Here is an 18,157-nt window from a genome sequence, read left to right on the forward strand (position 1 = left end):
AACCATCAAGCTGGTACATATTGCTTTTGTTGATTTCCAGGCTTTTTCAGATAGCATATTTCAGCCCAGATTTCTTTCCTGAATTCCCATACTCACATGTTAAACTGCCTGCTTGACTATCTCCACCTAACACTTTCAAACCCAACTCCCTGTCTTCCCTCCAGAATCAGCTCCTCCCACAGCCTTTCTAATTGTACTTGCCCAAAGTAAAAGTCTTGGCATTCTACTGGACTCCTGTATTTCTCTGGATGTCCAAATGTATCCAGAATTTGATCACTTTCTGCACATCCCGAAGTCCCACCCTGGTCCAAGTCTGCAGTGTCTCTTACTGAGATTATTGCAGCAGCTTCCTAAGTGGTCTCCCAGCTTCCACATTGCTCTCTTCAATCTAGGCTCAACATGGAAGCCAGAGAGAGCTTCTTACATGTAAGTCAGTTCACATGGCTCCTGTGTTCACAAGGTGTAGTGGCTTTCCTCTCTCTCACAATAAAAGCCTGCGAGGCCACATCTACACAGTGGCCTCACGGGCTTTCGCTCATCTGGTCTGTGTGACATCTCTGACCTCATCTTTTCTTTTACTCATGGTGATTCACCTGCTCCAGCTGCACTTGTCCTTTTGATGCTCTCACCCCAGGACTTTTTTTATTTGCTGTTCTCTCTGCCTGGAGCCTTTTCCTCCCACAGGGTCTGCATCGCTTAGTCCCTCACCTCCTTCCAGTCTTTGTTCAAATGTCACTTCTCTAGTAAATGCTTCCCTTGTCACTCTGTTTTAAATTGCAGCCCACTCCTGCTATCTGACAATTTCCCATCTGCTTGCCTGTGTTTTTTTCTATAGCATTTATCACCATCTAATATGCTATATATTTTACTTATTTATTTTGTTTATCTGCCATTTCTTTTGGAATGTAGGCCCATAAGAGCAGAACCTTTTCGTTATTTTGTTTGTTTGTTTATTTGTTTTTCACTGTTGTTATTCCCTAGTGTCTGGAACAGGGCCTGGCACATAGTAGATGCTCTGTAAATTGTTGTTGCTATTTTTTGTAGAACAAAAGTAGTGCCTGACATGGTTGGCTGCTGAGGTCAACCTATACATAAAAATATGGCCAGGCACTGTGGCTTATGCCTGTAATCCCAGCACCCCATCTCTACAAAAAAAATTTTTTTAATCAGCCTGGTGGCACACCTGTAGTCTCAGCTACTTGGGAGGCTGAGATAGGAGGATCACTTGAGCCTAGGAGTTCATGACTGCGGTGAGTCATGATTGCACCACTGAACCCTAGCCTGGGTAACAGAGCAAGGACCTGAAAAAATTAAAAAAATTTTAAAAGCTGACCTTAAAGGTTTGTAGTGTAAATAAGTCAAACAATGTACATAGAGTGCCAAGGACAGTTGTTAGGCATGGAGTAGATGTTTAATTAATTATAGTTCCCCTATCCTTATTTATACTGCATCTTAAATCTGGACCATAATGCTGAAATGCTTACATCTTTGAAAAAAGATTTTACAGAGGCCAACTAATTTAATACTATTATCCATACAGGTTTATCTATTTAGCTTGTCATTTCTAGTTCTTTAAACAATCCTGAGTCCCATAACCAATAAAACTTGAGTGAGTCCTAAGAGAATTCAACCTACCCAATAACAAAGAACTTAACTTATGATCCCTAGGTTAACTAGTAATCAATGAGCTAATTAAATGCAGGTAGCTCATTATTAGTATTAAAATACATAAAACATCTTTATTAGGAAAAAAGTTTCAAGACTCAGAAGTAATAAAAAAAAGGGCAGTTGCTGATCATTTTGACGTGATGTTTGTGTAACAGCTTAGCAAGTGGAGATTGAAAGTAGATGGTTAGCACTCCCTGTACCTCCCCCTTTTGACCCCCCATCAGGACTCAGTCTCAGTGTTAATTGTGGAATACACATTGTAGGTGGAGAGTGATTCCTAGTGAAATTAACAAAACAGCCATAGGTGAAACGTTTTGCATCCTGTTAGGATGCAATGAATTAATGCCTACTGTATTGTTATCATCTGTTTCCTCCAATGTCTTAAAATTTAATTTGTACATCTTCTTAACAAATAAATGCCTATGTGGCATGGGCAAAGGCTTCATGACTAAAACACCAAAAGCGATGGCAACAAAAGCCAAAATTGACAAATTGTATCTAATTAAACTGAAGAGCTTCTGCACAGCAAAAGAAACTACCATCAGAGTGAACAGGCAACCTACAGAATGGGAGAAAAATTTTACAGTCTACCCATCTGACAAAGGGCTAATATCCAGAATCTACAAAGAACTTAAACAAATTTACAAGAAAAAAATCAACCCCATCAAAAAGTGGGCAAAGGATATGAACAGACACTTCTCAAAAGAAGACATTTATGCAGCCAACAGACACATGAAAAAATGTTCATCATCACTGGCCATCAGAGAAATGCAAATCAAAACCACAATGAGATACCATCTCACACCAGTTAGAATGGCGATCGTTAAAAAGTCAGGAAACAACAGTTGCTGGAGAGGAGGTGGAGAAATAGGAATGCTTTTACACTGTTGGTGGGACTGTAAACTAGTTCAACCATTGTGGAAGACGGTGTGGTGATTCCTCAAGGATCTAGAACTAGAAATACCATTTGACCCAGCCATCCCGTTACTGGGCATATACCCAAAGGATTATAAATCATGCTGCTATAAAGACACATGCACACATATGTTTATTGCGGCACTATTCACAATAGCAAAGATTTGGAACCAACCCAAATGTCCATCAGTGATAGACTGCATTAAGAAAATGTGGCACAAATACACCACGGAATACTATGCAGCCATAAAAAAGGATGAGTTCATGTCCTTTATAGGCACATGGATGAAGCTGGAAACCATCATTCTGAACAAACTATCGCAGGGACAGAAAACCAAACACCACATGTTCTCACTCATAGGTGGGAATTGAACAATAAGAACACATGGACACAGGGTGGGGAACATCACACACCAGGGCCTGCCGGGGGTGGGGCTGAGGGGGAAGGGATAGCATTAGGAGATATACCAAACGTAAATGACGAGTTAATGGGTGCAGCACACCAACATGGCACATGTATATATATGTAACAAACCTGCACTTTGTACACATGTACCCTAGAACTTAAAGTAAAATTAAAAAAAAAAAAGAAAGAAAGAAATGCCTATGTACAGGAAGTGAATCTGTAAATACACACTTGCCCATATGTTTCAAGCAGGTACCAGTGTTGTCAGAGTAAAACACTTCATTTAACTGGAAATCATTGATCCAGCAATATCTACTTCAAGACACAGCCTAGATAAGAGGAAGTAAACAAATTCAAAATGAAGATGGGAGCATAGGGAGTGGCAAAAGTACATAGTTGCTGATGTTACAAAGCACCTGCTATATGCTGGGAGCTAGGCTGCTAGACATTTTACATCTTTTGTCTCCCAGAGTGTTTTCGACTAGCCAACATGGATGAGGTAGAGTTTACACTCTAAAGCTAACACATATTATTCTTAGGGATGCCCTTGTGGTTTTTCATTTATTTTAGATATAACATGAACATCTTTGGTACTCTGATTTTCAGCCAACATCAAACTAGAATAACATAAGGTTGCTAACGCAAGAATACTGATGAGAACAGGGAATAACAAGCCATAGCAAAGAGAAGGAAAGAAAATAAAAAATGTACATAAGAACTCTAAAAGCAGCATCAGCCAGGACCTCTTTGTGCAGGGGCCAGTTACCTTACCCTCCTCAGCTATCTGTGATGACATCTCATCACCGCACACACATTTACACTCCTGTCCCCTGAGGTTTCGCGGGTACCATTATGAGGGCAACCAAATGTGTAATATAGTTGGAATGGTTTCATCAGAATATCTTAAAAAAATTTTAAGTCCTTTCTATCAGCATAAGGGATGACAGACTAGTGGTTGTAATATAGCTTTGACCAGTTCAGAAGTAAACTCTCCAGTGGCTTCTGAAATTACTCAGTGTGAGATATTATCATGACCCAATATAGATTTTTTACAGCTGTCTATTGTTTTCAACTACTTAAAATATTGACCATACTTTCCTTCCAAAGGTAATCATTATTTAGACATTAATTATTAATAATTTTTATCAACTAAATATAAAAACCTTGAGAGCTAGATTAAAGACTCTGATTTTTAAATAATATAATTATTATAAATCACATATCCCATTTCTGACTTTTTGCTAGATTTGTCCAGTGCTAACTAAAATAACAGATCTTTATCAGATGCCAAGTTTCTGATAGATTTGATGATATGTGTTTACTTTTATATAGTATTTACTTTAAAATTTATATTATTTTACAAAAACCCTCTAGGTCCTAATGAAATATTATGCCTCTTAATGGCTGGTTAAGGGGCACTTAGTAGTTTACATTTTATTCCATGTCTTGAAAAATAAATATTTCAAAGATAGAGTGAATAGAAGTGAATAGGATGGAATTTCTTGTTCCTGATCGTACTGTCTCAATTCTGTTCTGCTTCACTGGTGACCAAAAAACATCCCAGTATGGTGATTGCAAGCCAAATAAGCCAACAAAGGCTATATCCCAGGAATAGACTAAAAAGTTATTATCATCCTTTTTATCCAGCCATGCCAATCTGAATCAGATATTTAATTATACTATAAACACATCTCATCTTCCAAAAAAAAAAAAAGTAAACCAGATAATATAGCTTGCATCAGAGCAAGTCCACATTTATTGATCAGACTGGCAAGATAAAAGTAGAAGTACACATAGCTTCCTTTTGGACATGTCTGTAAGATCAGAAAGCTTTCTGCTGGTTACAGATATTCACAATGAGAATTTGCAGCATCTAGTTTGGAAACTTAGATTTTCCGCTGCTCTTAGCAGAACAAACTTCCCATGGTTTATCTCTCAACCGTCTAATGAGAAATCAGACATTTTTCCAGAAACCACTCATGTGGAGATCTCTGAGCGGCTGTGAGTCCCTCTGTGTGTGTGCCCTTACCTCCTGCATCCTGTCCAATGTCTCACAGTCCATATCCTTATATATATATATATATATATATATATATCCTTCAACATATATATGAAGTAGTCACAGATGCCATGGATCCCTGCTGTGTCCCTGTATGCTTTACCTTATTTTTCACAAGGTTAATATTACTCATATGTTGACTCTTATGTTGTTCCTTTTTTTAAAATTACAATGTTTTCAGTGTTCACACCCATATAACAAAGGCATATCCTCAGCTCCGAGGGCCTTTTAGACAAGTGTGCAAAGTGAGGTACTGTGACAAGTATACATCATTGTGAAAGACATAAAAGATAAACCAGTTAATCAAGAATTGTATTTTTGAGAAAGGTTGTCTCATCAGTCAAATTAATTTTCCCTGATAATTACATAATTAAATAATTGTAATGTTACAGTGCCTTCGTAATACATTGTAATATTAAAATATATTTGATTAGAATATCTGTTCTTATCTGTTGTTTACTAGGATTTTGTTTTTATGATCAAATGGGTATGACTAACCTATGTCACAAGGATTCTTATGGAAAATGACACCAATCTCCATTACCATTGGACTCCAAGAACCTGAGATTTCTAGACACAAGATTTGGTCCTATGCCATATTAATATATCCTAATATAGCAAACCATAGTTGTTGCTGAAAGTTTGGAGTCATACATACAGATTATGTTGTTTATTTCTGTAATTAGCAGAAATCTCAGATAAAAGAATTCAAAAATTAAGCAGGACAGGAAGGTCAGTGAGTTCAATACCCATCCTGCCCACATATAAAGAAAAGGATGGTCTGAAGAAGAGATAAGGAACTTGCCCAAGTCCTGTAGCTTGCTGGATGGTCAAGCTGTAATTCCAACCTGGGCAACTTTAACCAGTGTGTTTTCACTACTTTAATCTAAATGTGTTCTTAATCTTCATATTGTTCCAGTCTATTAAACTACTTTTCCTTTTCATTTTCACTTATCGTCTTTTGTTTTAGAAACAGCACTTGATCTTTCAATTATACCCACTCTGGGGAATCTCCTAGAGCTGGATTTACCCTAGACTATACTCTCTGTTCCTTGGTACACACACGCACACACAAACACACATACACACATGCATACACATACCCCACCCTCAGAACCATCTATTGACCAGATGGCTGGGTGAGTTAAGGATGCGTTGAGTTTCCATCTGGTCCACCAATGGAAAAGTGGAGTACCATAAGCTCTGGGAATTTCCAGTAATGTTTAATCACTTCAGTGCTTTTGAATGCTGTAGTCTAGAGTTTACAGCAGTCCATAAAGAATAGGATTGCAGGATCTTACCATTAGAAGCGGACTTAGAGATTTTTACATTCAAGATGCAGAGGCTCAGCAATATTATGACTGCCCAGCACTGCCTAGAAAGCTGGTAATGAATAGCAGCTGGCCTTATTGCCATAAAATTATTTGCCCCAAAATAAGAAGTGAGATTTTATAAATAGTTAGATAGGACCTTGTACATTTCTTTCTTGCCCTGAAAATTACACCAATCTCCATTACCAATGGACTCCAAGAGTCTGAGATGTCTATACACAATGTTTTCATTGGTTGAGCAATGGATGCTTAATGAAATTATTTTGACTCGTGATTTGACTGCCTATTTCCTTTGTGATTATAGATTTTATAACATGTTTAGTTCATTTATTAAATGCATGAAATTTATTTTACAGCTCTATGAAAAAGTTGCCCTGCTTCTGACGAATTTAGGTGAGTGGAATCCTTTCTATTTCACAGAACTGTACTGTGGTCTAGAGGGTATGTTTCAAAGATTCCTTTCTCTAATACTGCTGGAAAGAAATATTCCCTTTATTTTAAAATTCATACAACAAGTTTTTTCTTTGCCTTCAACAGAATAATTTAAAATGTCTAGTAATTTTTCTATATAAAGCTTTAAAATCTGTCACAAACATTATCTGTCATGAGCTAATGTAATTTAAAGTAGATTTTCTTTTCATGCACAAAAAATAGCATTACAAAAGTACATTTGTATAAAGTATCCAGTATAATTTAGGAAAGTGTTCATTTTCTATTGCCTATAATTTTTGTTTAATTAAAAATGTATCAAGTTTTTATGGTATATAAACTCACAGCAAAGTTAGTTTCTTTGAAGACTGGAAGGCCAGGCATGGTGGCTCACATCTGTAATCCCAGCACTTTGGGAAGCTTTGGCAGGAGGACTCCTTGAGTCCAGGAGTTCAAGACCAGCCTGGATAAAATAACAAGACCCTATCTCTACAAAAAAATTTAAAAATTAGCCAGGCATGGTGGCACGTACCTGTAGTCCCAGCTACTCCAGAGGCTGAGGCAGGAGGATTGCCTGAGCCCAGGAGGTCGAGGCTGCAGTAAGTCATGATCATGCTGCTACGCTCCAGAACAATCTGGTAACCAGTAATAACTTGTACATTTATCACATTTTCAAAATAAAGAAATTGTCCCAATTTTATTAACAAGGTATTGGTCATTGTGCTCTATGCATTTTGAGAAAATTACATGCTCCCATCCATAGCTTGCTTTAATGCATTCCATAAGAAGCTTGTCCAGAGGACAAAAAAACTCACAAAAGTATTCCTATTTTTAGTCATCATTATAATAATAGATAGCATTTATTGAAACTTTCTATGTGCTGGATACAGAGCTAGGCATTTTACCTTATCTCTTTTAATGTCATTGAAATCTTCCATCACCACCAGTTCTTGCCCAAAAAGATAGAAAGGGGTTTATGTTCATGGAAGAGACAACTGCCCATTGGTAGACAATGTACCCTGTGGTAGCTTGATCCAGGCTAGCAAAAATGCCATTGGAGGTACAGTCCTGGTCCATCCACGGTGGGGACACCTGGGAACCTAGCTGGTGACCAGGAGACCTTTCCATGTAACCAGGAGTTCAGTAGCAGAAGTGAAACCCTTTAAGAAAAACCCTTTAAGAATCCTGTGTCTTTTTGGCCCTCAGCAACAGTATGGCCTTGTCCTAAAACTGACATTTTAAACCATTTTAAATCAGATTCACTTCCATTCTCCCTTCCCTTCTCAGACATGCTCCCAAAAAGCATTTTGAGTTATAATTTGTGGAAATGAATTGATTAAGTGAAGTATTAAATGAGAAATTAGAAGCTCAGGGAATGTGGAAGCAGGCAAAATGCTATTGTATTAAATATATTTCCTTAGACATTGCTTGCTCGTACAATGTAGCTCCTGTGAAAGGATAAGCTCATTTGACATGAGATTTCTAGCTGGAGGTTTGGTCTTGAGGGCAAATGGATCCATGTTTTGGTTCACACCATTGTGTCCAAAGAGCATTTGCTTTATGGAGGTTGAAATATATGGAGATGAGATTGGCTCCTGACTGAGGTCAGGAAATTATAAGACACAGATGGTGATATGAATTAAAAGCTCTAAAGATGATGCCACCTCCTTGATATTTGTCCATGAGAATGGAAAAAGGGGGATAAGAGTAAAAGCAAATGAGTCAAATGCTCTTAGCATTCTATGATAGGCATTTGACTCCCTCTTAAGCAGTAGGTTGGTATAATATGAGAACTAGAAGTTGAGACCAAGGAAATCTTTGGAGCTGGGAGGAACTACGCCTGCATAGATTAAGAGAAAAAGAAAAGGCTACTGCAGAGAGCCACGACTGGGAATGAGGCCTCGACAGCCTGGCTGTCTATGCTGCTGGCTCTCTGGGTATCTTGTAAGAGTGGAACAGTCTAGGTATTCAGTTCTCTCAGATTCTTCCATAGCCACTTCTCATGAGACCCTTGTTGGGTCTGGTCTGTGAGCTTGAGGATCCTGTGAGTGGTCTGTTCCATCACACGCCATCCGTGGGTAAACTGGAGTCTCCTGCAGCCTCCTCAGGACTCCTGGGTCCCCACCCTGTGTGTACGGGGAGGGGAAGAGAGGGAGTTGCAAGGGGATGAGATTCAGCCTCTCAAACTCTGCTCACCTTTTGTCCACAGAACAGCCTCGCACAGAGTCTGAGTGGGAGAACAGCTTCACCCTGAAAATGTTTCTTTTTCAGTTTGTCAATCTGAACAGCTCCACGTTTTACATCGCATTCTTCCTCGGAAGGTAAGAACCTGACCCCTGCACACCTCCCTAAGCTGAGGACAGAACACTTAGAGGTCACTGACCCATGGGGACAGAGAAGCCCTCCCTTAGGGTGATTTATACGAAGTGTAAAAAGGGAAGAGCATCCTCCTCCCTTCCTTTCCCAAATCTCAAAACCACCTGGCATCCCAGGGAAATCATCTCCACTCAAAACTGCCTGTGCACCTTTTGTTGCTAAGATAAGCAGAGGAAAATAGTTTGTGCATGTGAATGATGCATTGAAAACTTCTGGCCTCTGTCTGCACCTGAATCAGGCTCCTGGCTTTCACACCTATGACAGCAGGTGGTACAACAGGGAGGGGGCTGTAGCATGTCCTGGATTCCTGACTTCACTTAAAAGGGAAGGACATCCTGACAGGAAAGGGGGCAGAAACGGGATACCAGAGGATTCTGGGTAACTTTTAAATCCAACAGTTAAGAGGATTTGGGAAATATTCCCTGGGTAGTGGTAATGTCACATGAATTCCCTTATATCTGGAGGCATTTCAGAGGAGATGGGAACCCAGGAAGGGCCAGGTATAGGATTTTGGTGAGATCAACACAGCGGTCTCTCCTTCATTTCTAGCTATTCCAGCAGCACACAACTCTAGGCAAGTAGTTCAATAATTTTTTTTAACAGCATGACTATTACTCAGAAAGATCAAATGTGTTTAAATCCAGGAGTAAAACTTCTGCTTACACAGGCCAGAGCAATTGATATGCAGCAGAAAATGTTGAAAGTCCACAGCAAGCAGCAAGAACTGGCTTCTGCTTTAGGCAGCCTGACAGAAAGGCCAGAAGGGACATATCCCCTGGAGAATTCCAGAAACTATGGTTATGACAGATCTGGAGGGTTTCCTAATTCCCCCAGACCTACTACTTATAGTAGCAGTCATTCACATTGGAGAATGTGCTAAACTAAATGTAATATTAACTGAAAGCTTGGACCTAGAGTTCTAATGGCTTGTTTTTCTCTGTGTGTTGAAGATTTACAGGACACCCAGGTGCCTACTTGAGGCTGATAAACAGATGGAGACTAGAAGAGGTCTGTATTCTCCCATCATTCCTTGTTTCCAACAGACTTGCATTAAACAGCCTTAGGGCAACTTTGTGTAGATTATAAACCAGACACCCTTTCTTCCTCTCCATTGATTCTGGAATTTCTGTGTTTGCTTACCTTGCAGTGCCACCCTAGTGGATGCCTTATTGATCTGTGTATGCAAATGGGTATTATAATGGTGCTAAAGCAGACCTGGAATAATTTCATGGAACTTGGCTACCCGTAAGTACCTTAGTATCAATAATTGAGAGGCAGCATTGCTGATTATTGGCTTTTCTAGGTGTGGCAAGTAAGATAGGCAATGCAGACTCAGCAGTTAAGCCAGTGCGTGCACCTGGAACTAAGTGCTCACATTTAGACATCCAAAGGCAGCCATGAAAATCATGAACATTGGCTCTTCTGGGAGATTTAGCACAATTCACATGAACAAACGTGAATATTCTTTAAGGAGACTCTTTAGGCCCCTAAATATTGGATACTTGCTTGTGAGCCACTTTAAATGATACCTCTGACCTTTTGGGCTCCAGCATTGCAAGTCCTTAGCTATGTATGACACATTAACTACATCTCCACTCTCCCATCCTCATGGTAAGGCTGATGATAAAATGTTGACAACAATGAGCAAAACCTTGCATCAGCTTGGTAAGGATGACCTTGAATTCTGCTGTGTTTGCTCAGTTATGGTCAGTTAAGTTTGAATGGGGACATAAATCAACAATGCTTCTATTCTGCTTTAATTCCACACCTATTGGTTTCCACGTCAGCTCAATGTCTCTGTAGAGACAAAGAAAACTCAAGATTTCAGGGAGGACCACTCAGCCAGAACAATTAGTGGGAACTTGGTTCACTTCAGAAAGTCTTTTCTTAGCTCTCTGTCAGAACCAAAGCCAGTAATTTTCTGTTCTTAGATTTATTTTTAGAAATCTTCTTCCAAGTATTTGATGTTTTCTGTAAAACTTTTTAAAAATAAAACATTAAACAAAAATTATCAGCATTATATTCTACTTTAAGATATAAACCACAATTAAAATGTCATAGACATCAAGAGAATTATATTTTATCTTCTGGTAATAATGACATAGAGCAAAATTGTAAAGTAGGCAGTTTGTCTTTGATATTCATCCCTTTATTTGCTTCATTTCCCATGTGTTTTGTTTTTTGGCCCTTCTACTCCTGGATATCCTTCAACTTTTTCCTTGTCCTGTACAGAACACAGACCTGCCTCCAATCTCTCATTTCCTCAATGCTTTCTCATATTACAAAATGCACTCCTGAACACTGCTAAGGGTTCCTCTGCTAACCTTACCAATGCCAGGTGCATTTTACTGAGAGTCAGAGCCCCTGTGGAGAGCTCAGGCCAAAAGCAAACAAGTCCAGTTGTAGAACCACAGGTGTTTGTGCGCCAAGAGAGGAAGCATTTTGTGGGTTTGCAGATCTCTAGGCCCCTGACGTCAGAGTATACAGCTCAGCACCCATGTGGCAAGACTGCTCAAGGGTCCTAAATCAAGCCACTTAAGCCAGATATTCCTCAAGATATCTTGGTGTTGCCTTTGTACTGGGGTATCCATTTATAGATATTCTCAGTCCTCTATTCAACCCTCATAGGCAATGCCCAACATGAGACAGTTTCATGAATGATTAAAATAAGTTCATCAATCATTCTGTTTACTTGCAAATATAAATACTTGAAGTATAGACTCCATTGTTATTTTCTTCCTAACCTGAGGCTTTATTTCTTTGATAGCCTGTCCTGAATTTTTTCAAACTATTGTTTCTGTATTCAGACTCTCCTCTTTCTCATTACCTAAGTCATATGATCAGTTACATTTTTTGTAAGAAATTGATCTTTTTGTCCAGGTTAATTCAGAATTGGTGGACTAGAAGAAAAGTACGACAAGAACATGGATCTGAAAGGAAAATAAGTTTCCCACAATGGGAAAAGGACTATAACCTTCAGCCGATGAATGCCTATGGACTCTTCGATGAATACTTAGAAATGAGTATGGAAATATTCTACTTTATCTTTTTAATTATAAATTTTAGATCTCCAGATATATTCAACTAAACATATACCCATTATCATCAAGGTCCTCAGAGCGTAGGGATTCCTAAGCCAAACAGAGAGGAAGGCACATCCTGCTTAAACTATGCTACACTTACATTTAAGGAATCAGATTTCTCTAGAATCAAACCAAAGCTATTTCTCTTAGCATGTATCTAAGACCGTGGGCTTTGGAAGTAAATTATCTGGGTTCAAATCCCAGCCCTATCATTTATTAACTGTGAAACTTTGGGCAATTACTTAATCTCTCTTTGTCTCAGTTTCCTCATCTCTAAAGTGGGAATAATAATAAGAGGAACCGTTTCATAAAGTCTTTGTGTGGATTAAATGAGTTAATGCATGAACATGACTTAGAGCAATGCCTGGCTCAGTATGTACTTGGTACATGTTACTTATATCATTATTATTCTCTTATTTTTTTTGTCTTCTGGAGGGAAAGGCAAATAAAATATCTTAGATAAATTAAGTATGTATATATTTTCTTTCATTATTAAATTGAATATGTATATATTTCCTTTCATTTTAAGCTCTAACATAGGAGTGGAAATGAGGGAAGGGCTGGGCAAGATCCATTTCTTCTAAAGGAAGCAGTTCTTTCTGGTCAGATTTGAAATTTAAAGGAATAGTAGAATGGATGCTTAATGTGTCTTAAATTGTTTTTGTTCAAGTATCTACTTATGTCTTTAGAGTTTCAATTATAGAATGGAAGAATGATATAACCTAGGGAAGAAATCGATTTGGACATTAAAAATAAAACTTAATAAAGAGAATTCATTAAGAGAACTAACCACTTTGAGATCCCTTAATAGATTCTTCTCCCACAAAGAAGACAATGAACAATAACGTTGGTATATTGAGTGCTTAAAAAGAACCTTTTATGTGGCTAGAATTTGGTAGTGCTCCAAATCCTGAAGTATCTTTGCAACACAAAACAAATCTCAGAAGTATCATAAGCAGACTGATGAGTTCTAACTGCTCACTTCTGTTCTTTTGTATTTGCTATTTTCTTAATGACTTCCCCACTTTGTTATATACTTTAAAATGTATTCACTGAAGTATAATAGTGAAAAAGTGTATATAAGTGTAGAGACCAATGAGTTTTTGAAAATTTACACACAAATGTAACCAAATATATGTAGATGAGAGATTGGCAAACTATTGCCTGCAGGTCAGATTCAGCGCACTGCCTGTTTTTGTAAATAAAGTTTTATTGGAACACAGCAACTCCCATTTATTTACATATTATTTGTGGCTGCTTTGGCACTGCAACAGTAGAGTTGGGTAGTTGTGTCAGAAAGTGGCTGGTCTGCAAAGCCTTCTTTATTTCTAGAAAATGTTGCTATCCAGTGAGCTAGATCAAGAAATAGAATATTATCAATATCAAAGAAGACTTCTTTGTCCCCTCTTCCATTTATAGCACCCTCTCTAACCACTTTCCTGACTTCTAACACCATAGATTAACTTTACCTTTGTTATTCTCCATTTAAATGTAATTGTAGAGTACATACCCTTTGTATTTGGCTTGTTTCATTCAATATCATCTTTCTAACATTCTCCCATGTTGCTACAGGTAGTAGAACTTCATTTTATTGCTGTATAGTATTCCTAGAATGTAGACCAGGAGCCAAATTATGAAACAGGAGTTTGTCTTTGACACCCACCCTCATCTTTCCTTAGTCATGTGGGTTTTTTTGTTTGTTATGTTTTGTTTGCATTTCCACTCCCAGATGAGCCCCAACTTTCTCCCCCTGCTGCCCTGACACAGCACACAGACCCCCATACCACCATCAATCCCTCAACCCTCCACATATCATGAAATGTACTCCTGAGCACTCTAAATAATAATATGCTAGGTAACTGCATTTTAACAAAAGCAAAGCCTCTGCCAAGCTTGGGTCGGGAAAAAAAAAAAAGGCAAATTCACTTGTAGAAGTGAAGACATCAGTGAGCCAAAAGATGAGCTATTTTGTGAGTTTGCAGATCTTCTAGGCTCCTGAATAATAATGTACTATTATTGGCCAGGCGTGGTGGCTCACGCCTGTAATCGTAGCACTTTGGGAGGCCAAGGCAGGTGGATCACCCGAGGTCACGAGTTCAAGACCAGCCTGGCCAATGTGGTGAAACCCCGTCTGTACTGAAAAATACAAAAATTAGCTGGGCGCAGCGGCAGGTGTGTGTAATCCCAGCTCCTTGGGAAGCTGAGGCAGGAGAATTGCCTGAACCTGGGAGGCAGAGGTTGCAGTGAGCCAAGATTGCACCATTGCACTCCAGCCTGGGAGACAGAGCAAAACTCCATCTCAAAAAAAAAGAATGTACTATTATTTATCCATCCATTCTACTGCTGATAGACACTTGTGTTGTTTCCAAATTTAGGCTCTTATAAATAATACCTTTACGACATTTTTGTACATGTATTTTGATTAACATACGTAGATGTTTTTATTAAGAATTTACATAAGAGTGGAGTTAGGAGGCCATAGATATGCATTTGTTTGTCTTTAATAAACACTTGAAAATAGTCTTCAAAACTGGGCTGTGCCAGTTTATACTCTGGCTAATAGTAGAACAGTTCCAGTTATTCCACAAACTTACTAAAACTTGCGTTCGTATTTTAGCCTTTTGGGTTGGTAGGCAGCAGTATCTCATCATGATTTTAACTTGAAATTTTATGATAACTAATAATGCTGAGCACCTTTTCATATGCTTATAGTTATTTGGATAAACTTGTGAATTTATATTCAAGCCCATTTTTTTTTGTGGGTATCTGTCTTTTCCTTAGTGATTTGTTATTTATATATTCTGGATATCAATCATTTGTCAGATATATATGTTGAAAATTAAATATCACTTCTCAGTTGTTGGCTTGACTTCTCATTCTCCTAATGGTGTCTTTAAATGAAAAGAAATTTCAGCTTCGTTCTTCTTCAGAATTGTTGCCATATAAGTTTTAGAACCAGATTTCTAATTTCTATAAAAATCTTACTGAAATATTAGTTGGGATTAAATTGAACTCCTACATCAATTTGAAGATATTTGATGTTTCCCCAATCCATGAAAATGGTATATCTTTGCATTTATTTATGTCTTTTTACATTTTTCTCAGCAATACTTTTTGTAGATTTTAGTATATAGGTTTTGTAAAATTTAGATTAGAGTTGTTTCTAGGCACCTTAGGCATCTTTGTGCAACTGCAAATGATGTTTTTATTGTTTTATTTTCTAATGTTTTGTTACTAATATTAATATATAGAAATATTGGTGATTTGTATGTTTGCTTATGCAAACTTGCTAGCATCTAATATCAATTAGAGTTGCTTATATATTTTTTGAGATTTTCTACCTGTATATATATAATTGTATCATCCACATATAATGATAACTTTACATTTTCCTTTTTAGTCTTTATATATATATCTTTTTGTTCTTGCCTAAATGCACTAAGACCTTTTATATAATGCCGGATAAAATTGATGATACTGGACGTCATTGTTTCTGACCTGAGGGTGAAAGTGTTCAATATGTTACCATTAAGTGTGGTGCTAGCTGTATTGTTTTGTACATACTTTTTATTGTTTCCTTAAAGAAGTTTTCATATATCCCTAGGTTGCTGAGGGTTATTATCATGACTAGTATTACATTATATCATGTCATTTTTCTGAATCTATTGAAATGATTATGTGATTTTTTAAAAATTTTACTAATATGGTGGATTTCATTGATTGTTTTTTGTTGTTAAAAAGTTGTTAAACTAACCTAGCAAACTTGGAAAAAAATGCCTACTTGGGTCATGATGCATTTTTTTAATTACCAAGTTCAATTTGCTGATATTTTGCTTATGATATTTATATATAAATTCATGGAAGATATTATAGTGTAGTTTTTCTTTCTTGTAATGTTTCATTTAGATTTGGGTATCATTTTTATGATAGCCCTTTAAAATGATTGGGTAATTATTTTTCTCTTAAGCAGTTTACGTAAGATTACTATTATTTCTTTCTTACATACTTGGAAGAATTTACAATGAAGTAGCAGACTTGAAATTTTCTTCACAGGAAGAACTTTAATTATAGATTTATTTTACTTAATAGATATAGGACTATTTCAGTTTTTGGTTTCTTCTAGCATCTGTTTTCATAAGCTGTGTTTTAGTCATGTATTTTTTCAAGAAACTTGTTCATTTCATCTAAATTTTCAAGCTTAGCAGCATAAAATTGTTTATATATCTCCTTATTAACTTTTTATGTATCTAGGGTGTGTAGTGATGTCCTTTCTTTCACTTATAATTTCATGGTTTGTGCTTTTCTCCTTTTTTGAAACAGTACCTTAGAGGTTTATTAATCTTTTCAAAAAAAAACTAACTTTGGTCTTTGTTGATTTTTCTCTACTACACATTTGCCTTTTGCTTCATTCATTTCTGCTCTTATCTTTATTTCCTTCCTTTACTTCCTTTGGGTTTAGTTTCACTTGTTTTCTCAGCATCTCAAGATGCTGATTTTCAGATTTTCTTTTTTTCTAATATAGGCATTCAGAGCTATAATGTTCTCTATAAATACTGCTTTGGCTGTATCCCACAAGTTTTTATATGTTGTATTTTATTAGCAAAACATTTTCCATTTCCCTTGTAATTTATTTTTGACTATGCATTTTGAAGGAATGCATTAGTATCAAAACATCTAAAGAGTTTTGATACATTGCTCTGTCATTGATTCTAATTTAATTACACTGTTATCAGAGTATATTCTCTATGTTATTTCAGGCTTTTGATTATTTATATATGTGTATATATATATATACACACACATATATATATACACACACACATATATATAAAGATTTACCTTATGCTCCTTTATACCGTCTATGTTGATATATGTTTCAAGTATGTTCTGCAGTTAGTTGTTTGGTATAATGGTCTACATTTTTATGTCAATTAGGCAAGATTAGTTAATTGTGTTTTTCAAATCTTCTAAGTCCTTGTTAAATATTGTGCCTCTTATCTACTAGTTACATACTTGAAATCCCCAAGTATGATTGTGGATTTGTCGTATTCTATTTTTAGTTCTGTCAACTTTTGCTTTATGTATTTTGAAACTGGGTTATTATGTATATACAAGTTGAATTATTCTGACTTACTGTTGAATTGATGTTTTTATCATTATGTAAAGTAATTATTGAATAATGCAACACTTTGAGGATGTGATGGGCAGGAGGCTGAAGAGCTAACCTTAAAACCTTTCAAAGGGCAGAACTGAGCCTCTTACTGCCTCTCAGAGCTAAGGAGATAGGGACCCAGCAGTTTCTCAATCACAGCAAAGGAACAAGAACAAATCAAAGGTGGAGTAAGCTTTACAAAAACTCTGTGCCAGCACTAGCCCAGCTTAATCTGTGACCAGCTTTAAGTGATTTCTCTTATCTGCCTAACATCACCAGGAGGAATTCTTTATGGTAGAAAAGAACATCACTGAAAGCAGAGTATCACAAATTTGTTCCTAAAGAACTAGATAGTAAATAATTTTGGCTTTTTGAGCCAATGGCAAAATCAAGGCTATTTTGTAGACATTTTTACAGCCATTTAAAATATAGCCATTTAAAATGTAAAAACTATTCTTAGCTCACAGATGGTTAAAAAAGAAAATCAGATGGTTGGTCAAATTTGGCCACAGGCCATAGTTTGCTGACCCTTGATCTAGAGCCTCTACACGTGTGGCATACAATAAAAAGATTACTAGGTATGCAAAAAGGCAAGAAAATGTGACTAATAATCAAGAGGAAAAAGGAGACCCAAAGAAGATTCAGAAATTGGGTTTAGCACACAGAGACTTTCAAATAGCTACAATTTACATATAAAAATAGAAGAAAGTATTGACAAAAATAATCGAAAAATGGAGA

General features: G+C 37.0%; 1 protein-coding gene across 4 annotated transcripts in view; it reads left to right on the top strand.

The window, feature by feature from the left end:
- Positions 1-18,157, top strand: part of ANO4 (anoctamin 4) — a 425,083-nt gene that overhangs the window by 384,018 nt on the left and 22,908 nt on the right. For all 4 annotated transcript variants that reach the window (XM_054444369.2, XM_063646628.1, XM_063646629.1 and 1 more), the window contains 5 exons: positions 6,736-6,772; positions 9,018-9,129; positions 10,135-10,192; positions 10,332-10,429; positions 12,065-12,207. In XM_054444369.2, the coding sequence (XP_054300344.1) occupies positions 6,736-6,772; positions 9,018-9,129; positions 10,135-10,192; positions 10,332-10,429; positions 12,065-12,207 (448 nt within the window). The remainder of the gene's footprint in view (positions 1-6,735; positions 6,773-9,017; positions 9,130-10,134; positions 10,193-10,331; positions 10,430-12,064; positions 12,208-18,157) is intronic.

This window comes from Pongo pygmaeus, chromosome 10, assembly GCF_028885625.2.
Source record: "Pongo pygmaeus isolate AG05252 chromosome 10, NHGRI_mPonPyg2-v2.0_pri, whole genome shotgun sequence".
Taxonomy (NCBI): Eukaryota; Metazoa; Chordata; class Mammalia; order Primates; family Hominidae; genus Pongo; species Pongo pygmaeus.